General features: G+C 34.5%; 1 protein-coding gene across 6 annotated transcripts in view; it reads left to right on the top strand.

The window, feature by feature from the left end:
• The window catches only part of KCNT2 (potassium sodium-activated channel subfamily T member 2), a 395,778-nt gene that overhangs the window by 257,983 nt on the left and 114,890 nt on the right, over positions 1-22,905 (top strand). For all 6 annotated transcript variants that reach the window (XM_055084010.1, XM_024130664.2, XM_055084011.1 and 3 more), the window contains exon 14: positions 5,224-5,332. In XM_055084010.1, coding sequence (XP_054939985.1) covers positions 5,224-5,332 — 109 coding nt within the window. The remainder of the gene's footprint in view (positions 1-5,223; positions 5,333-22,905) is intronic.

Genomic DNA, 22,905 nt, shown 5'->3' on the forward strand with positions numbered 1-22,905 from the left:
TTTTTTTTTTTTTTTTTTTTTAGATTCCATATATATGTGTTAGCCTACGGTATTTTTTTTTTCTCTTTCTCTTTCTGACTTACTTCACTCTGTATGACAGACTCTAGGTCCATCCACCTCACTACAAATAACTCAATTTCATTTCCTTTCATGGTGGAGTAATATTCCATTGTATATATGTGCCACATCTTCTTTATCCATTCATCTGTCGATGGACACCTAGATTGCTTCCATGTCCTGCCTATTGTAAACAGTGCTGCAGTGAACATTGAGGTGCATGTGTCATTTTGAATTATGGTTTACTCTGGGTATATGCCCAGTAGTGGGATTGCTGGGTCATATGGTAGTTCTATTTTAAGTTTTTTAAGGAATCTCCATAGTGGCTGTATCAATTTACATTCCCATCAAAAATTCATGAGGGTTCCCTTTTCTCCACACCCTCTCCAGAAATTATTTTTTGTAGATTTTTTGATGATGGCAATTCTGACCCGTGTGAGGTGATATCTTATTGTAGTTTTGATTTGCATTTCTCTAATAATTAGTGATGTTGAGCATCTTTTCATGTGTTTGCTGGCCATCTGTATGTCTTCTTTGGAGAAATGTCTATTTAGGTCTTCCACCCATTTTTTTTGATTGGGTTGTTTTTTTTTGATATTGAGCTGCACGAGCTATTTGTATATTTTGGAGATTAATCCTTTGTCAGTTGCTTCGTTTGCAAATATTTTTTCCCATTCTGAGGGTTGTCTTTTCCTCTGTTTATGGTTTCCTTTGCTCTGAAAAAGATTGTGTCATTTTGAATTATGGTTTACTCTGGGTATATGCCCAGTAGTGGGATTGCTGGGTCATATGGTAGTTCTATTTTAAGTTTTTTAAGGAATCTCCATAGTGGCTGTATCAATTTACATTCCCATCAAAAATTCATGAGGGTTCCCTTTTCTCCACACCCTCTCCAGAAATTATTTTTTGTAGATTTTTTGATGATGGCAATTCTGACCCGTGTGAGGTGATATCTTATTGTAGTTTTGATTTGCATTTCTCTAATAATTAGTGATGTTGAGCATCTTTTCATGTGTTTGCTGGCCATCTGTATGTCTTCTTTGGAGAAATGTCTATTTAGGTCTTCCACCCATTTTTTTTGATTGGGTTGTTTTTTTTTGATATTGAGCTGCACGAGCTATTTGTATATTTTGGAGATTAATCCTTTGTCAGTTGCTTCGTTTGCAAATATTTTTTCCCATTCTGAGGGTTGTCTTTTCCTCTGTTTATGGTTTCCTTTGCTCTGAAAAAGATTTTAAGTTTCATTAGGTCCCATTTGTTTATTTTTGTTTTTATTCTCATTACCTTGGGAAGTGGGTCAAAAAAAAGATCTTGCTGCGATTTATGTCAAAGAGTGTTCTGCCTATCTTTTCCTCTAAGAGTTTTACAGTGTCTACCCTTAAATTTAGGTCTTTAATCCGTTTTGAGTTTATTTTTGAGTTTATTTTTGTGTATGATGTTAGGGAGTGTTCTAATTGCATTCTTTTACATGTAGCTGTCCAGTTTTCCCAGCACCACTTATTGAAGAGGCCGTCTTTTGCTCCATTGTATATTCTGGCTTCCTTCATCATAGATTACGGGACCATAGTTGCATGGGTTTATCTCTGGGCTTTCTATCCTGTTCCATTGATCTATCTTTCTGTTTTTGTGTCTTGATTACTGTAGCTTTGTAGTATAGTCTGAAGTCAAGGAGCCTGATTCCTCCAGCTCCATTTTTTTTCTCAAGATTGCTTTTGATAATCGAGGTCTTTTGTGTTTCCATACAAATTGTAAAATTTTTGGCTCTAGTTCTGTGAAAAATGCCATTGGTAATTTGATAGGGATTGCATTGAATGTATAGATTGCTTTGGGTAGTATAGTCATTTTCACAATATTGATTCTTCCAATCCAAGAATATGGTATATCTCTCCAACTGTTTGTGTCATCTTTGATTTCTTTCATCAGTATCTTATAGTTCTCTGCATACAGGTCTTTTGCCTCTTTACATAGGTTTATTCCTAAAATTAGTATGAGTATTCCCACATTAGCTGCAGAAATAATAGACATAAGCATAGGTTGCTCCCTACACATATTACATAGGGTTTGCAAGATGAAGCATATTGTCTTTCCAAAATTTGAAAAAAAAAAATAATTCTAAAAGCTGATAGGTGGCCCTTAAGGGTATGGACAAGGATCAGAAGCCTGTAGTAAGTAGTGTGAGTGGAAATGGGGTAGGGGAATGAGAGAGACAGAGGACTTTAGTGGTATAATCAGTCAATAAACCTTGGCAGTCATATGACATTGGGAAATGAGGGGCAAAGTAGGATGAAAGAATATTGTCAGTTTTTAAATTCAAGTTAGTGGACAGTGATGAGTATTCAAAAAATATCTGAGAAGGAGAGATAGATTTGGACCTGAGAGGAGAGATCTAGAGATATATTCAATTCTGTTTTGCAGACTGGGTTTCTGTAATTTATACAAATGAAGAATATTATTGTATCATATTCCTTTCCCTGTGCCAATCATCCTTACTGATTACATAGATGTTTTCTTTATAAAAAGAGTACTGATTTTTCTTATTATCTAACAAGGAATCCCAACATTATATACAATTAACTCATTAATCTAAGACTATTGTTTTCAACCTATCTGATCCAATACCTCTTTTTTATGATAAATATTTTGTAACACTTCCTTTACTATCCTGGAATGAAATTCAGAGTAAATGTAAATATCTATATGAATACATTTTAAATAATTAATATAATGTCCTAATTGTAATATGAAGGAGAAATAGAAGGGAAATAATTAATAGTAAGGAAGTGTATATTTCAATATGTAAATGCCCAGGTATGAATAACCAAAAAAAGACAATGCAAGAGAGACAATTGCTTGCACCAATAAGTACGTGCCCACTACTGACACTGACAGTAGTGGGCACATACTTATTATTAATGATCATATCTTAAATTTGTATTAATGACTCACATACAATACTAAACAAAATAAACTTTCTCTTAATTTATACAGTGGTTGTCTTTCTAAATAATTCAGTATTTACTAAAATAGTGCAAAACCTACTTTGTATTTATGTGTAAAATAGCCTCCAGTAATATGTACATTGCTTGATAGGCTAATAGACACTGTAAAAACTTTACTTACTTGTAGAAAAAAGCATATACAGAAATAAAAATTACTACCTAAAACTTACTAATCTTTCCCTTCTCTCCATTTCCCACAGATTAGTATAGTTTTTGAAAAATTAGCCAGTGCAACATGATCTTCCATCAACCATGCCCAACCAAACACAGATGAACACATTAAGTGAGGAAAAGGGAAGGAAGGGGACCCAGTTTTTTACTTTTTAACCACTGAAGGGAAATAAGATGGAATATTTTTCAACTATCACAGAACTATCACATTTTCTCATGGTCCCCTACTAGAAGAAATACGGTTTGTACATTAAACCAAGGGAAAGTTAATAATTGCATGTGGTTTTGCATATATGGTAAACATACCTTCTAAATTTTCTGGTAGTCTATCTCATGTCATAATACATGTAAACATTTTTCTTAAATCATATGTTCAATTTTTGGTTTAAAATTTATGGATCCCATATGTATGGCTATCATGATTCTAAAGTAATAACACTCTTCATTTAGCAGTTTTGTTACTTTGTTTTCACAGATAGGGCATACACACTCAAAAATTATTTTGAGAAATATCGAAATAGTGGTTTAAGTCACTGTTATTTTGCAAATATTTTTGTATACTTTTCCACATTCAAAATTGGATTTTGAATCTACTGCCTTCCTGCAAAATATTAAGTATCATGGTTATGTATTTTTGAGATTTTCGTTAAAAATTATCATTATGATATATTTGACAAGCAAAAAAAGAGGAAAGAGAAACACAGAAAGAGACATTGTTAGCAGATTCTTGATTTTTTTAAGAGTAAATCCTGATATGTAACCATAGCATACAATTTCTTCCATAAATGTGAAAGAAAAAAAATGAATAGGAAATGAAGGAAAAAAAAAATAATGGGCTCTTTCATATGCTAACTCACGTTATACAAATTGGAGTCATGTTATTATTTATCTGTCTGGAGCATTTGATGAACCATTTCCCAAGTAATCTTGTTTCTTCATAAATTGTATGGTGTATGTATTCATTTTATAGATCCGACTCACCTATTCAACCTTCTGTTTCTTAATTTAGCTAAGACTGCTATTTTCTGCCTAAGAATATTTATTTTCTTAGAACTTTAAACAGTCTTTATTTCCAATACCAGCTATAATTGTTTACTTGGAAGGGAAGTTTTTTTTTCCCAAAACAAACAGCTTTTTTCCCAAACAAACTTTAATTCCTTCTCTAAAATATGATTTCTGTGGAAAATTGTGTATATGGCATCCGGGCCCTCATTCTTGCATGAAAATAATATACTTGGGCTGAGTAGCATCACTCCCCTTTAATATGACCTGCACCCCCTTACGTGCCATCTTTTCTAACACTCTTTATTGTTTTCATGTCATTGAATTTCTTTTTATGCCATTTATTATCTTTTCTGACTGGACTCTATCATCTTTTGAATTTTTCACCTAGGTCCTGAGGTTAAAGGATAATTTAAATTTATATTTATTTCAGGATTAATTTTTATTGATTGGTAATTACGGTTGTTTTGATTATAAAAAATCTATTACTTGTATGTTGTGCAAATATTATCTGCCACATTTTTTAATAATCACTTTCTAAGTCTTTATGTTGACTATGAAGTTGATAAATAAATTATGTTATAAATCAGTACTATTGTATTTCATACCATAGAATTATCAGAAGTAAAGGAGACTTTATATATAGTCTCTGGTTTATTATCCAGCCTGTACCTCTAACTTACCTACATGTTACCTCCTTGTACAGATGAGGCACAGGAAAAATAAACATTTTGCCAAAGGCTGTCAATTTCATTAAAGAAAGGTCTGGGGCCAGATCCTCCATACCTCAATAACTCACCTCATAGTCTAGTACTCTCTCTCTTATGAATCATTTTTCCTGGGGATAAATTTGCACATGTAAAAACCTCTCTAAAACAAGTGTGTTTATATGGAAAGTTTTGTAATTTTATTCATTGTTTTATTTTTCATATTATTTTAAAATACTACTATCCCAAGGTAAATTATTCTAATTTACCTATTTTATTTCAAACAGATCATGTTGTTTGTGAAGAAGAGTTTAAATACGCCATGTTAGCTTTAAACTGTATATGCCCAGCAACATCTACACTTATTACACTACTGGTTCATACCTCTAGAGGGCAGTAAGTATATTTTTTCTTTAAGATAATGCATTTTAAATTATAAAAAAATATAAGTGCAGTTATGTGATTTAGAAATACAGTAGTAAACCTAGGTATACAGCTAGATATGTACCTATACTTGTATTTGTGTGAGTTATCATCATCTGACAGATAGATAGATAGATAGATAGGTAGAGAGACAGACAGACAAATACAAACCTGTTATAGGGTCCAAGACATATAGGAAATTGACAGTGATTTGCTGTCTTTTCTAACTAATCTTGATATAATTTGTTTCATCCTAAATTTTATGTCTTCATCACTTGTTAGGCCTAGGATTAGGGCATTGTTTCTATTTTCAAGATTAATAATTTGCAAATAAAACTTGTAAAAACAGCATGACAGCAGTCATTACTGTATGGCCTTAAAGCCAGTTTTTTTCTGTTTCTGAGGTAAGTTTTTATCTAAAAGCTATATGTGCACAAATGAGCTCAAAATTAAAATTTTATAATTATTATAGAATGATAAAGTAGTTGATAAAATCAGCTAATATAGTATAAAAGAAATAATGTTTAATATGAATTTCAGGGTACTGAGGGAAATTATATCATCAAAACATTTTTTCCTATTTGTTTGTTTTGATAGAGTTTCTTAAAATATAGAGGTTGTTTTTGACTTGCATAATCAAGTAAAATACAATCAGCAAACATAGTCACTGCCCGTATTTAAAGAGACAAATGTTGCACTGCATTTCATACTTTTCATATTCCTTACTTGGTATTTTAGACAAAATGTTGATTTTCTAAGTAAATTCCACCATGGTGCTTGTAGTTATGAAAATTTAAATTTAGTGAGTTAATTGATAGTTATTTAAGTGAAGTGCCAAATCAAATAAGTCAAGGAAAAGGAAAATTCTTTCCTGGGATTTAGTACTGGACGGAGGAAATTGCTAATTGAAAAATAGTAAATGCCCTCTGGTATTTTAAGTAGATTTTGCTCTCTTACCTCTAATTATGTCTCTGTTCTATTGGGACAGAAAGATTTTCCCAGGAGCAATTTTCTCAAAGTTCTGAACATAAATGTTTCTATTCTATAAATTTACAAGTCTTTAAGATTTTCAGTGGAAAGGCTGTAACAGGATCATGAATGAAATTGATTTTCTTTGAAGGACGTACTTAGCATTTTGATGGAATTAAATAAAATACTGAAAGCTGTTTTGTCACCAATTAATTGAATGTTCATAGAACTTACCACATGGCTTCATTATTTTGTCATCCATCTTTGTCATAGAATCATACAGCTTTAGAGCTGAATATCTAGCCAGCTTCTCTCTTGCACAAATGATAAAATGAGGCCCATCACCACTAACACACATTAGTATTTAAAGATCGGTTAAATTACATTTTCCAACTCCTAGTAAATATTATTTATTGGCACACAATATTGCCTGGTGAACAAATTGCACTTAACATAAATTTATAAAGAATTTCAGCGACACTTAAGATAGGACTTTTCCTAATATACTCTAATGAATTTTGTCATATTAAAAATGAAAGTGATGTTGTCGAATACATTGTTACCACATAATTAAGGATTTCCCATAAGTAAGATTGACCTGCAAAATTATTTCCCAGTTAAGTGACACAATAAATGCCTTGGTCCACCAAAATAACTCTCTTTATAGCAGCTTTATTGAGATATAGTTCACATATCATATAATTAACACATTAAAGTATACAGTGTAATATTTTTAGTATATTCATAGAACTGTGCAAGTATCGCTGCTAACTCCTAATATTTTCATCATCCCATAAAGAAATTCTTTACCTTTTTGCAGCCGTCCACATTGAATCCAAACTCTTTCAGCCATAGACTAATCTTACCCTGTCTCTATAGATTTTCCTATTCTGGACATTGCATATTGCATATAAATGGAATCATACAATATGTGCTTTTTTGTTTTTTGGACTGGCTTCTGTCACTTGCCATAATGTTTTTAAAGTTCATCCATATTGTAATATGCATCACTACTTCATTCCTTTTATAACTGAATAATTTTCCATTGTATGGATATATGTCATTTTACTTTTCTATTCATCAGCTGATGGATATTTGGGTTGTTTACGACATTGTGAATAAGGCAGGTCTTAATATTAATGTAAAGATTCTTGTGTGGACATGTGCTTTAATTTCTTTGGGTCTATATCTAGGAGTGGAATTGCCAGGTCATCGGGTAACTCAATTTAGCCTTTTTTAGGAACTGCCAGAATGTTTTCTGAAGGGATTATAGCATCTTACATTGCCACCAGCAGTGTATCATGGTTCCAATTTCTTCATGTCCTCAGCAATGCTTGTTATCATCTGTGTTTTGCATCATAACTGTCCTAGTGGATGTAAAGTGCTGTCTCGTGGTTTTGATTTGCATTTTGCTGATTACTAATAATGTTGAGCATTAGTTCATGTGTTTATTGGCCACTTTCATATCACCTTTGAAGAAAAACCTATTCAAATCCTTAAACAGATAAATACCATCACTTGAATATAAATAGTCATCCAAACAGACCACTTAATTTAAAATATCTTATATATTTTATTAAGAATATTGTATGACTAAAGTAATTTGTATTATCTTCTGTATTATGCATTAAAAGAAGGTGTAATGAAGATTCACTTATTAACAGAATATGTTTGAAATTTTGCCTTTGAGCATCAGCAGAAATCAGAGAGCTCAAACATATTGATTTAATAATAAGAGAACAAACTCAGGAGCTGAATTAAGTAGTATAATGGGGAAAATGTTGAATAGTCTAGGAAATGCTTTATGCAAAGGTTATCAAACCACTAATTGAAAAAAAAGCTTACGATAATGCTCAAATTTCCCCATTAAAAAAGGAGAGAGAATAATATTATTAGAAGTTCATTATTATCATAAATGAACTTTTAATGGTGATTTTTGACTAAAAATAGTTGATATTCACAAGCTAAACACTTTAAGACCCAACAAACACAGACATAAATATAATACAAAACCTAAAATAGTCTAACTTAAAAATATATTTTTAAATTAAGTGCTCTGTAGATTATAGGTATTTAAGGAAAATAATAAATATGAGTTCTGGAACAAATAAGATAGACAAAGGAAGCAGGAGTTAGAGATAGAAAGGTCAGCTCTTTTAGTGACAGACCTGCCTTAGGTCTGAGAATGGAGTTCCTAATTCAGCCTTAGAATTAGATTTGCTCACTTAAAACACCTTCGTCTTTTTCTTAGTTCTCTTCCTCTAGCCCGTGATAATGGGGAGAAAGATGGAAACCATATATTAAGTACGAATTGCCTACCTCTGTACTTTTATATGGGGAATATTAATTTTTAAAATATTTATCTTGTATTTTGGAGTCTCTGGAGCCACTTAGCTGGGACCCTGAACAATATCTCCCAAGGCTCATTAATGCTGTCATGATCTTACATTTTCCTTTCCTAGATGTTAAGATACTCATCTTGTTCTAGTTGATCTGTGAGTCAACTAGATGATGTTAACGTTAGGTGACTTTGGATAACTGTGCTCCTTTTATTCATTCAAGTTTACTCTGTATTTCAGCCCTTCATAGTTTTCCCCTCTCACTCACTTCATTTACATTTGAGTGCTCAGTGCTCTTGGCAGAGGTATTTCTTATTGTCAATTAAATTAACATTTTGAATTATTTGGCAAACTCATTAGAAAAATGAACAGAAGTTTATTCTTTGGACCGATATCACTGTAGGCTGTCAAACATGGACCGTGATGATTTTAGCAAGGAGATGCCAAATTATCAGAACAGTTGGTAGACCTTCAATTGGCCCATCTTGATGACATTTTGTCTCTATCAAAATTTAATTTCTTCTTTTCCTTTCCATTTACTTTCATGAAAATATTTATTTATTTCATTAGTCCCATCCAAGAGGTAATATTTTTGGTCTTAGTGATCATCAATGGGAAGGAAAGAGAGAATTGATAAGAAAAATATTGCAAAGTTAGAATTTACACAACTTGGCCACTGATGAGTTATGGATGTAGAAAAGAGAAAAAAAAGAAAAAAAATCCCTTTACACACTGAGGTCTGACAGTAGAGAACTATAAAATGTGTGGTTTTGGCAGGAGAAAGGAGTTTGGTATTGGATCTATTTGCTTTCTGATGCAGGTATCATTGCTCGTGGAAATTACTGCTACTCTTGGCTCCTGAGGAGAGATCAGGGCTATTCAGGGCCACAGAGGTGAAAGCAGAAATGGTGGGGATTTGGGAAAAATGACCACTTAAGGCTTTTCCTTAGGAAACAGATGGAAGAAAAGGACAGCAACTACAGTATAGCCTAACAGAACAAAAAGGAGCAAGGATTTCTGGAAAGAACTGGATGGTTAACAATACAGACGGTTTAAGATGGAGAAGACGCAAACAGAATTAGTAGGTCACTGGTCTCTGGGAAGTTCTGAGAAAACAATTTTGGACGATGGAGACTTTCTCATTTTGAGATAGTGTGAACAAATAAGGAGATGATAAGAAAGTGAAGCCTGGTCGAAGGCCGCCACTTTATTAAGTTTGTCCTGGAAGATAAGAAAGAAAAATAATGAAAGCTCTATTGCACAGCAGATAGTTCTGCTGGTTCCACAGAAGGCTGCTTCTTTGATCATGGCAATTAAGAAAGATTGTATTTCCCTGGTGGCCCTTTCTCCATCTTTCCCATCACACACACACACGCACACGCACACACATACACACACACACACACACACTTCAAGACTGGAGGTCTGAATGGAGTAATTGCAAGAAAGAGAAACGATATACCTCTGAAGGTTACTCATTTTTCTTTTATATAAACTAACATGTACTGAAAATCTCCACAGAAATACATTTTATTAGGTGTATCCAAAATCTGTTTGATTACCTGAGAAATGTTTTTCCTAATCACACCTATTAAAAGATTAACTAGAACATTATTCTATTAAACATATCTTGAGAAATACAGGTACTGCTCAGTCTGACAGTCCTTTGCTTGGAAAGGCTTTAATAGCTCATCTTTCATTATCAAATTAGATTTAAGTATATCCATTTTATTTATTTAAAGCCCTGTATGCTCTAGTACTAATTTATTTTTATATCCTTATTTCTCATGATACTTATATGTATCGTGTTCTCCAAATAACATGATCCTAAATATACTTTGCGGTTTCCGCCTTCTACATCTTTTTTTAACGTTGTTCCCTCTGCCTTGAATTTTTTCTGCCTTCCTAGAGGGTTTTGCTAAAATTCGAAAATTCTATCTCCTCAAGAATATTTTTAAACTCCCCAATTTAATGTGATCTTTCCCTTCTACAAACTCACATAGAATTTTATGACGTTCTGCCAGAGCATGTGTTATGGTCCTTTTATTTTTTCCTACATAATCGGGTCTAATTTCGTTTAAGGTGGAGAACATGTCTTACTCATTCTTATACCTTCTTTAGTGTTTCACAGCATGAATGCTCAAAAAACACTAGTTAAGTAAATGAAGTAAAGGATATACTAAAGATGATTCATTGAGGCCCCTGGTTCAAAGTAGTTTATGATCCATAGTCTTCATCTGCTCTTCCTCATCTGCTCCATTGAAATGATAGCAAATAAATAAAAGTCATAAGCTTTTATCAGTGAAAAAGAAGAGATTTCAGTGAATTTCTAGAATATGGAAAGTGGGTAAATGAACTTGATGAAACCTCCATCCCAGCATGTTTAGAAGGTGATACAGCAGGACAAAATCCCATCCCCCAGTGAGGCTCTGGGGTGCAAGATTCCTAGAAAAAAAGAGGACACATTTTGATTGTATTTCTGTAGACAGAACAAGTTACCCCTGTTTCATCCACCACAGTACCATTTCTCTATAATTAAGTTTAGTCAGACATTTACCACTGGGAACAATCAGATTTTTCCTAAATGAATTAGTCTGAATTATAAGCTAGCATATAGTTAGGGGTTGGGGTTCAACCCTCTTAATCTGGCATTTAGAGACCCCAGACTAGATAGTTTGAGCCCTTCTTGCTTAATATAAGATGTAACCTGTGACTTAACAAATCATATTCACAGACAAGGGAATCTGTTTAATATCCCTGTATATTATACTCAGAACTTTGAAATATGGCTCTTGTCATTTGCTGACAACCAGCATGCAGGTTGAAATGAAGGGAACAAATCCAGCTAGAAGAGAACAATATCTGTATTCACACTGGAATTGTTTTTGGATAATAGGGATGTTGGGTCTTCTACTCACTAGTAAACAATTTTTTCTAAGGTCGAAAAACTATAATATTTGAAAGGAGAGTCAAATGTTTGGACGCAAGGAGAGTCACAGTAAATGAGAACAAAAATGCATTAAAAAGAAATTCAAATGTATTTTTGAAAAGTAGAGAAGTATAAATAATAGTTCACAAGAATACTGAAGGATTATGAAAGGGTGATAATGATTGTTCAAAGGAATAAAATGCTGAGGATTTTTTTTTATTTGTAGAGTTTAAAATTTTCAGAATACTTAAATTTGTTGATTAAGATTCTGGAGGATCTGATTTTCTCTTCAATAATAATGGGAAAAGCCATAATACATAAATACACAAATCCAGAATAGCTAAAAATAATTGTAATTATTACTCCCAGGAAGATATGAAAAGGAATTATAGTAGAGAAATAGAAAGTAAAGACCTTTTGAAATTAACAGAGTGATTATAAAAACCTTGAAAGATACATCTTAGAAATCTTGAGGATTTCAGATTTAAAAAAAGAGAAAGAGATAGAATATGTAGGAAAAATAATTCACAGTACATGAGATCAATCTAAAAGAGGTGATATCTGATTTGGTGGGAATTCCAGAAAGGATGGAGAGAATAGAATGTAAGAAATTATAACAGAAGAAGGGAGATTTAAATCTTTAAATAGACAGGGTTTCTTGCTTGTGAATGACAATGAATGAAAGAGAACCACACCTAGAGACATAACACTGCCAAATTATACAGCAGTAATGATGAAGAAGAATTCTCTTAAACTTGTAGAAAGGAAGAGAAATCTCAATATTGACTAGGATTCTTAACTTTAGACAAGGATATTCATTGAGATAGTCTGATTATAAAGAGGTGTATGGAGGAATATAGATAACTCACAGAACAGGAAAGTTAGCCTTTATTTAGGCTCAACATGCACAAACAGTTCCCACTGCCCCACCTGACAACTAACCCAATAAGGAACTTTGACCTCTGAACATCCTGGGAGCCAGCTACCTCTGCAGCCAGACATCTCAACAATGTAGATGCCCCTCGCCTGCCTGTTTCCTCATTTAGTTCACTTCCAAAATAAACTCTCGCGTTTGTGTCCCATTGATAGAACCTAGGTCACATGTCTGTACCATAGCTAAAACCAAAGATTTCTAAAAGCTATGGTCAAGATAGGAAAAGCCAGACAAGTCTCAACAAGAGACTGGACTAGATTAAAAGCAACATATACAATGGGATGTGGCAAAAGAAGTTTCTGTTTTCTCTCCCAACTGGAAAAAAAAAAGGCGATCATAAACTCCAAGAAAATAAAACAGAAACTATAAAAAAAATCAAATTAAAATGTGCCATAATACTGAACAATAGGTGGTCAGTAAGTAAGGAATTTTTTTTTTGTATTCTCTCTTGAATTGCTCAGGGAATACAGAGAAGTTTATATAATTATAGCATTCCACTGAACTCTTAAATGAACTATGTTGCAATAATCCTAATAATGTAATCACTGAACTCAGGTTCTCTGTACTTTTTTTTTCCAACTTTATTATAATTGACATGTAACATATAAGTTTAAGATGTACAATGGGTTCTCCACTTTTATTTGAAGCCATTGATTTATTTATAGCCAGGGAACAAAATACAGATATTTGCCTTTTCAACAATGTAAAAAGGTGCAGCAAATGATATTTTGGAGAAAAGTAGGGAGGAGATGCGGAAGGGAGAGTAGCTAATATCCTCAGCTTACAAAATGGAAAATCAAGAGACCTGTATCTATAGTCACTGCTACTTTATACTTACAGCCCTGTGGGGAATCTGTTGTGAGATAATTATTTTCTCTCACACCTCAGAGATGGTGGTCGATAGAAAATGCCTACAATGACATAGTAATAAAATTCGATAACATATTTTTATTGAGATACCTCAAAACTCTTCAAATTAAGCCCAGAATCTGGAAGCATTTTTTTCTTTTTGGTCAATTTATGTTATGAATGAAGTCCCATGCTAAAAATAGCACTGAATAGAGTTAAAATATTGTTATGGTTTGGTCATTCATTCATTCATCCCACGATAACAATCACATGCATTCATACAGTGTTAAGGCACTGTGTTAGGAGTTCGGGAGATGCAAAACTGAAAACGTTCCATTCTGATCACAAAAAACTAATATTCACCACAAGGCAGAACACGATGTAAACATGGCTTATGTATGTTTGGAATGTATTATAAATTTCCCCTAGTAGATTTATTTTATTAATGTAGTTTCTTTTAGCTATGGTAAGATTAGTTTGCATACCTTGAGAATAAACCAAATGACAACATGGACAGCCAGTGAAGAAACTTGCTAGTTACGCATAATTTTAAAAGAGCAAAAAACATACTCAAAATGATAAAATGTGAATAACAACAATAAGAGCTTATGAAACTCCTATATCCCTAAATATTAATATTTATGGAATACAACTTTCCTGAAGACTTCACTATGATGTTCTCAACTAAAGTGACAGATACAGCAGAGCAATGCAAATGCACAAGGGCACGGAGCACTTGACCATAAGCTCAGTGTATGGTACTTATTCATAAGCAGGCTGTGTTCTGAGAGAGAGGGGGAAGGTACACCTTCGCTATAGATTTTTATTAATGCTAAAGGAGAACAGTTTAAAATCAGTGGGATATGACTTATTTAATCATGGAATTAAAGAGCTGAGAATTCAGTGTCATTATGAGAGATGAATTTACTTTTCACCTGACAGTTTAAAAAGCAGGTGAAAAGTCTTCATAGAATTTTAGGATTTGTGTGTGTGATAATTAGGTGGCTTCTTGAGTTAAGTGAGCACTTCAGAAAACCACACTAGAATTTTTTAAGAACAAACAAACTTTAAGGGTACTGAGTTTGAGCCACTTTCATGTACAATCAGCCTTTCAAATTTAACGGTGGAGCTTTATTTCATTTCTCTTTGAAATCTCTTTCAAAAGGGTGTTCATTGTTTATGTTCATTATTAAGAATGCTTGAAAGCTGTATAGCATTTCTCTACTCTCATCACTTTCACAGCAGTTTTTCTTATCCTGAGAATGGCAAACAGCTTTCTGGTTCCATCTAGTGGCTGAAAATTGATTATCATCCTCTACATGGTTTTAATGTTAGGACTCAGGTTTTTATTTTGATGTCTGATACCATAAAAAGCTGGGGAAGTTCAGCTTAATCTTGAGTTTTATTAATCTTGAGTTTTATTACCTCTTCTACTTAGAGTTCTTGACTACTTTTCTTTCTAGGTAAGATAATCCAATTTGTGTGTCAGATCGATCCACAGACCAGCAAGAATAAATGTTCATCCAAAGTTCTGTGTTAGCTCTCTCTTTTGCAGGTTCATCTGTAGTGGAAGTTTCCGTCTACTCTAATAGCCCTTTCCACTCCATAAATTACAATTATGTTTTCAATGACACAGGCTACAATTTGTCAAAATCATTTCTTTTAATTACAGTGTTCACTGTAGATTCCTGACATTAATAGTAAAGGGAAGTGGAATACCATTTAAATATTTTAATTTTTAAATAAAGTAAAAACTTGGGACCATTGTGAATTAATGTAATTCATGTATGTTTTCAGAGAGGCTCCTGTAAAGAATATAAACAATTATCTGGAACCAAGCTGACATTAAATTGGTGAACTACTAGAGTATGGAATTAAATAAAATATGTTAATTTCAGTTAGATTAAAACCTTTGGATCACTTGTTTTAGACTTTTTTTTTTTTTTTTTTTTTCCTTTTTTTCCGGTACGCAGGCCTCTCACTGTTGTGGCCTCTCCCGTTGCGGAGCACAGCCTCCGTACGCGCAGGCTCAGCGGCCATGGCTCACGGGCCCAGCCGCTTCGCGGCATGTGGGATTATCCCGGACCGGGGCGCGAACCCGTGTCCCCTGCATCGGCAGGCGGATTCTCAACCACTGCGCCACCAGGGAAGCCCTAGACTTTTAAAATCTACTTTTAATCTAGTATAATGAGGTAATAAATAGATTTTCTTATCTTTAAAATAAAGCATCATAAGGGAATTTTATCTTATGTAACTCTGCAAGTATAAATTTAAATGACATCTTTCCCTAAGGCAAAGATTTCCTCCAGTTATATGTAAAGCCTTTTGTGACATTTCGAAGAATGGATTTTATACCAAAGATACCTTGTGACAATATGTTCTTTATTCCCATTGATGTGAAAAAAAATTAGTTTGGTAATAAAATAAGTATATAAAAGCAACTAATTTGGCAATCTATGTCAATTTTGGTGAATCTGAAACTAACCATTTTTTGTACATTTAAATGCCTTATTTAGGATTTTAGAGAACAAAATGTACTAGCAAAACTAAATCCAATAATTATGATGCAGAGGTGTTTAAAATGACAGATATAATATTGTAGAAGAGATGGATTTGCACTAATAATTTCATTGTACAACCTTGAAGGCAGTAATGCCCGCCCACACTTCTTGAGTTTACCTTTAGTTTGGTGGCGTCTTTAAATACACAAAGAAAATATGAAAGTAAAAATCAAATTTTACCTTCTAAAGGTTATTAGTTTGAGTTTTACAAAACCTACGTCTTCATAAAAATAGGGCATTGTCCATCAAATAAGGTTGTATGCTGTTTTTTAAAAAGTGCAAGCCACACTACTGAGCAGGGTCATTCAGTACATTCCTGAAATAGGAACAAAGAATGCAGTATAATAAGACTTCAAGGTGTTGTATCTGGAACAGGAAATTCCAGTTAGATTCTTATTTTCTCCTTTTGGGAAAATTTGATGTGGGGAAATTTTGAAAACCAAAACCATATCAGATTCTTTTACCGCATTCAGAGGTCTGTATGAAGCACGCTTCTGCAAATTGCAGACCCAAGCACTTACTAGCTGGCAGTCCTGTTCCAACTGTTTGGTCGTGTTGAAGCACAGGAGACTGGATGGGAGGTAATTTGCTCTCCGGCAATAAAAACCCATTTGCCTTGAAAGTGTAATTGTGGGTTAACAAGGGAGGTGCAACTTGCATTTGAAAGAAAAATAAAATCAGTTGTCAAATTCAATTTATGCACCATTGAAAAGTTAACTGGAGCAAATGATATTTCTAACTTGGGAACAATAAACAGGACAGAACGAACATACCTTTTCTTAAATTTTTATTTTATCTTTATTTATTTCTTTTTTTAAAAGTGAAAGCAGGTTTATTTAGAGACAGAATTCCATAGACAGAATGTGGTCCATCTCAGAGAGTGAAAGAGGCCCTGAAATATGGGGTGGTTGGTTTCTTATGGGCTGGGTAATTTCATAGGCTAATTAGTGGGAGACTTATTCCAGCTATTTTGGGGAAGGGGCAGAGATTTCCAGGAATTGGCTCACTGCCCACTGTTTGGCCTTTTATGGTCGTGAGAGGGACTTTTCATGTTGTCCCAGGATTGGTGACCATAACCTAAAACCGAGGAGGAAAAAGAGTCAAGTATCCCATTTTCTAATCTCCCCACCTTTCTGTAGAAAGAGAAGATCAGAGAGGGACCGGTAGTGCAGCACAATGTTTTTGCACCTACCCCCAGCCTCGTGAAGTCCAAAAAGTGACCTAATACTCGTGGAGTATCTGCGGGAAGTGGGAAACTAGCAGTTCGTTACCTAGTTGGACATCTGCATATGTAGTTTTCTGTGATTATTTGAACATGAAGAGAAAAGAATTTTAGAGAGAGAGATGGCAGAACCTTCCCTCCCGTGCATGGGTTTCCAGCAGCACAGCTGATGGCTTAAAAAGATTTGCACTCTCTCCCTGTGGTACCCCATCTAAGGGTTCTGCCTACAAGGTGAGGAAACCCAAGCAGCCGGAGGCCATAGGGTGGATGGGATGTGTTGCTGGGAAGTAGGTGAGATAGAGTGGGAGAAAGTTTCTTGCTTCCCAGTGATGGTGTCCAGAGGCCCACCCCTCACACCCCACAAAGTATGTTCACATGTCTCTACAAGACACCTTCACAGAGGCCATTGATGACCAGTTAGAGTCACTTCCAAGCAGCAGCATTCCAGGGAGAATTAGCCTGAGCTGGGAAGATTGGAGTTGCAACTCAGATGGGATTGGGTTTTTTAATAACTGAACATGATTTGAAAGAAGTGGGATCTGCCCGAGACGTTATTATTATAGGACAGGGATGGAGATTTGACAGAGCATGGCTGAAGGCTACAAGGTCGTGAAGATTTTAACATGGAAGTTGTAATTTACTTCACCGGACATTTTTTTGTTTGTTTTCTCATAATCCATTCTCTATCACCTGTCCTTACACTTTACTTTTTTTTTTTTTTCCCCAAAATTTTTCTCACTGAGACCTTTGTTAAGGGTTTAAAATGCAGACAAGAGCAGGCACAAGCTTCTTTTCGTTATAGGCTGCCCACTGACCTTTTTCTAAGGCTCTCATGACTATGGTATTGGATGCATGGATTTCACAGCATTACCCGTTATTCAGGGCAAATAGAGATCTAAAGAGATTCTTTCAAGTACTGAGCATACACTTTCGTTCGGTACTTGCTTTACTTTCTTAGTAGAATATTTTCTTTTCATATTCCTCTTCTTCCTTCTTTCTTTTTCTACTAACACCTTTACAAACAGCTGGAGCTGCCATTATTTTGAAAATAAAGGTGTACATAAACCTGTCTAGGAAGAACTGATTACTATTTAATTGCCAGTCAATATGGTAGAGCAGCCTTGAAAGGGTATGAAATAGACTACAGGCTATCCTACTTTACAGGTTGGAGTTTACTTCGAGGTTAACAGGAATTAAATGCACAAGCCAACTATGTTCCCTAAATGTTCATTTGATTAGTGTAAACACATAGTAAGTCTTTTTAAAATGGCTTTCCACGGAGCTTTCCATTCTTTGCTTCTTTATCCTTAATATCTTTTGTGTTGTTTACTGCTGCTGAGGTTAAGTTCATTTCATAGCCATTTATGATTATGAAACTCAGTGAAGGTCTCCCCCCGATTCTAACAGCAAATTCATCATGGGGAAAGTAATTGGTGAGACCTAAACAATGATTCTGGTGAAGGAGAAAGGAATTATACAATTAGAAAAGCAGAACATTTAGTAACTGAGCATGAAGAACATTGTTAGGTTATTCTTTGTTCATTTAACAAAACATTTATTAAGCAGTTACTCTGTGTCAGAACAGATGTCTTGTCTCAGAGATACAGTGGTAAACAGGACATGATCCCTTTCCTCATGGGGCCTATTTCACAGGGAAGCAAGACATTAAGGATTAGTTAATACAATTTAGTGTTATAATATCATGAAGGAAGTACACCACCTCACAGCTGAGAGAGTAATGCCTGAGCTGTGTGTCCAGGAACGAGGAAGGCATAGGAGGAAGAAGGAACAGCATTGTGAGAAGACCAAGATAAGAGAGTTTCTTCTTCAGGGGAAATTAAAGACTGCTCATGGCTGGAGAACTCAAGAGAAAGGACACAGGAACGATATTTGAAATTTGGAAGACAGGCATGGCATAGGTCAGGAGGGCTTTGTAATGATGGTAAGAAAGTTCACCTTTTTCAAATGAAAGGAGGAAGCCCTTTAACTATTTTCAGCAGGAGAGTGACATGAAGTGATTAGAGATTTTGAAATTCACTCCCATTGTAGCACCAATCAACACAGGAAGCAAGGAAGCTAGGAGATGGGTTAGCACAGTTTTAAGAGTGTAAGAGTTGATGGTGGAGAAATGGGTAAGTGCTACTTAAGAGCTACTTAAGTGGTAGAATTAAAGAATTCTCTTGTATAAAATATTTGGAAATATATTATTTATTTATATGATAAATTTCCTCTCATTCAAAAGTAATCTGAATTAAGTCTCCCCAGATACATAAAGTAGGAAAAGACGAAAGAAAATTCGGGTAGAATGGTATAAGTTGAAGACAAATCAGAAGTTTTTTATTTTGTTTTTGTTTTTTACAAATCTACAGGCTATAAAATACCTTGTATTATTAATAAGGGTAAAAGGAAAATTTGGCTCTCAAATTCTAGTATCCTGAAGAAAAGAAATAGAACAGCTACACATTCACAATAAATATTGGAGTTACTCAGAAGTGAAGCTTCTGAGTAAAGGGCAGTGTTTGTAGCCAGACTGCCTGGGTTGAATTCTTTGGTCTGTCCATGCTGGCAAGACCAAAGACTTGAAACCATTGAGCCTCAGTTTCTTTATCTGTGTGGTGGGCATAATACTAGCATGCATCTCACAGATTGTCAGAAGAATTAAATGCTGTCATTAAACAAACATTTTTTGAACATTCACTGTATTCTAGAAGATGTTCTAGTTACTGGAGATCCCACAGAGATCAGGATAGACAATGGACGGAGAAGTTCTGGTGCTTACATTCTGCTTCAGGATGAGTGAGAGATGGTGGCAGAAATGGACAAGTAATAAACATACAAAGGAAGATTGTCAATATCACAAGGCTGTCAATTTCACCCAAATGTATTAATCACCCCAATAATCATATCAAAGGTATTCTTTTTGAAGTAAACCAGCTGATTTTAAGTTTGTATGGAAAAATGAAGAGACGAGAATAGCAAGAAAATTTTTGAAGGAGAATAATAATGAGAGGGATTATCCTGATGTATTTTGAAACAATTTTATAGCTACAATAGTCGACATAGGTAGTGTTAGGGAATGGGTAGAGGCAAATCAACGTGACCGACTAGAAAGTTGAGATCGAGGCCCATAGGCAACAGGAATTTGGTGTTTGATAGGGGAGTTATTTTAAACCAGGGTGTGAAAAGGTAGACTATTCAATAAATTGAATAACTGCGTAGCTATTTGGAAAAAAAAATGTTGATACATTCATCATAGTAAGAGGGGAAAATATTACTTTCTACCTAAATAAAATCTTACTCTCAAAATATTGGTAAGCAGGGAGGCCTTGTATAGTGTAGCCTGTAATGCTACCTTGAAAGGTAGCAGTGAAAAAATTTAACAGCAAAAAGCTAAAAATCCTTACTACTAGTCCTGGTTTGTGTTTTCACTTTGGTGATGCATTTTATTTTTTATTTGTTCGAAAATATTTCAGATATTCAAAGGTATAAGAATATTATTATGAGCATCCATGAACCTAGTATTCCAAATTTAGAAAAAATAAACATTCCAAATGTTTGTGAAGCCCACATATACTACCTCTGATTTACGTGTCTTCTTCCCTAGGACCTAGTTAACTAAATGAGCCACCTAGAGCTACTTGATTCTTTTCACATTTTGTATTTGAGATTTCCCCATGGTGCTTTATAAGCATTAGTACTTACATTTTCACTTTTATCTGTATGGATATTTATTTATTCATTTAATTTTCATATTTCTGATGGCCATGGACAATTAAGGTGTTTATTTTAATTTTTCTCTTCCATCAGCAAATACTTTCAGGTCCACTTGCAGAACACACCCAGAATCTCACCTGGTCCAAGCCATCATCTTCTTGCTAAATCATTGCAATAAACTCCTCACTGGTCATTGCTGCTGCTTCAGTCTATTCTCAGAACAGTGACCAGAGGGATTTTTGCGAAGTATTAAGTCAGAATCTTTTGCGAATTTTCCCTATAAAGGTCAAAGTAGTAAGATTTTAGAAATCCCTTCATGACATGTCTCCCTGCCAGTTACTTCTCTGGCCTCACTTTCTCCTCCTTCCTCAACCTCAGCCAAACTGGCTTCCTTGCTTCTCCTCAGCCATACCAGGCATCCCCCTGCCTCAGGGAAGCACTTGCTGCTGCTTCTGCCAGAAACAGTCTTCTCCCCTGTGACTACCTCTCTCATCCTTTTCAAGATTTTTACTTAAATGTCATTCTCTCAGCGAGGTCTTCCTCAGTCATACTATTTATATTACAAGCCACCCCTGAAAATGATTTCCCTCTCTGCTTTATTTTTCTCCCCACCACTTATCACTTCCAACACATAATTTGCTGTGTTGTCAGTTTTCCTCCACTAAAGGATTCAAGAAAGAAAGTATGTCTGCCCTTTTTGTCACTGCCATCGCCTAGAAATCTAGAACTTTTCTTGCCGCATCCCAAGTGCTCAATAAATATTTCATGTAGGAATTAATGAGTGAGACTTGGACATACCCATTAGTAGTAGATGGAGTTGCTAATTTCCAACATTTCTCAAGTAATTAACATGAAGTGCAAGCAAGAAAAAATGTATATTTACAATTAGCTGAATTTAAAGATTCATTAAAGATGTTTGGTAAAAAGGTGCCAGTATAAAATAGCAGGGAACTAGCAAGTGATTTAAGGAAATTCATCAGAACTGTCCTTGTCTGACCCCGTCCTTTTCTGTTTCCTTCCAAGTTACCATATTGTATTTCCATTTCAGCTGCTGCAATTAGATTTGTGATTCTCTTGAATAGCTTTTAGTGCCCTTATGTGACAATTATTTGACCCCATGAGGCCTTTGGGATGACAAACAAACCCTGATGAATTACTGGCACCTTCTCTTATATTTTCAGCCCTTTAAACGGATTCTATCTTTGCCAAGTACTATCTTGCCAAGTAGCAATATGTTACATACCAAAAATAGTTTTATTTCTGTTGGCCAAAGGAAAAGTTTTCTCCACCAAAAACAATCATTCTTAGGAAGTAGTAGTTAGGTGTAGCCGTATATAGTCAATAGTCAAATGTGTTTTGTTTTATTTTCCTAGTTTCAAAAATATATTAACATTACAGAAGAAAGGGTAAAGATTTTAAGAGCAATATTGTTCATATTGTGACTAGGAATGTTGAAAGTGGCTCCCGAATTCAGCCATGAGGAAGATGTAACAGCAAAGTAATAATGGATGCTAACATTTACTGAGGATTACTATGTTCCCAACATCTGCTAAATGATTTACTTGATTTACTGCATTTTCTCCAACCCAGGAAGACTGATAATGTTTTTTTACAGAAGTAAAGTATCACAGAGAAGTTAAATAACTCACCCAAGATTGCAGAGTTAGGGTTCAGATCAGGCAGTCAGACTCCAAGGCCCAGACTCTTAACCCTTAAGCATCCTTAAGAAGTAATGAAGTGCGAGTGAAACATACCTGGAAAATCTGTTTTTTAAAAATTTTATTGACACTTTGAAAATGTTTGTAAGTGTTTTATAATGTTTTCAGACAAAACTCAGAGTTTAAAATATGATAAATATGACTCGTCTGCTTTAATCCATCCAGAAGCTACAGAGATTATGATGAAATATTTTGATTTTTATAAATTCATCTCTTTTCTTCTAGAAGGTGCATTTGTTGTACTTACAGAGTTCATAAACTTTATTCACCAAAAGTAGATGGAATTTACTGTACAAAATGGGAAAAATCAT

Source organism: Physeter macrocephalus, chromosome 4 (assembly GCF_002837175.3).
Source record: "Physeter macrocephalus isolate SW-GA chromosome 4, ASM283717v5, whole genome shotgun sequence".
In the NCBI taxonomy this organism is placed as follows: domain Eukaryota; kingdom Metazoa; phylum Chordata; class Mammalia; order Artiodactyla; family Physeteridae; genus Physeter; species Physeter macrocephalus.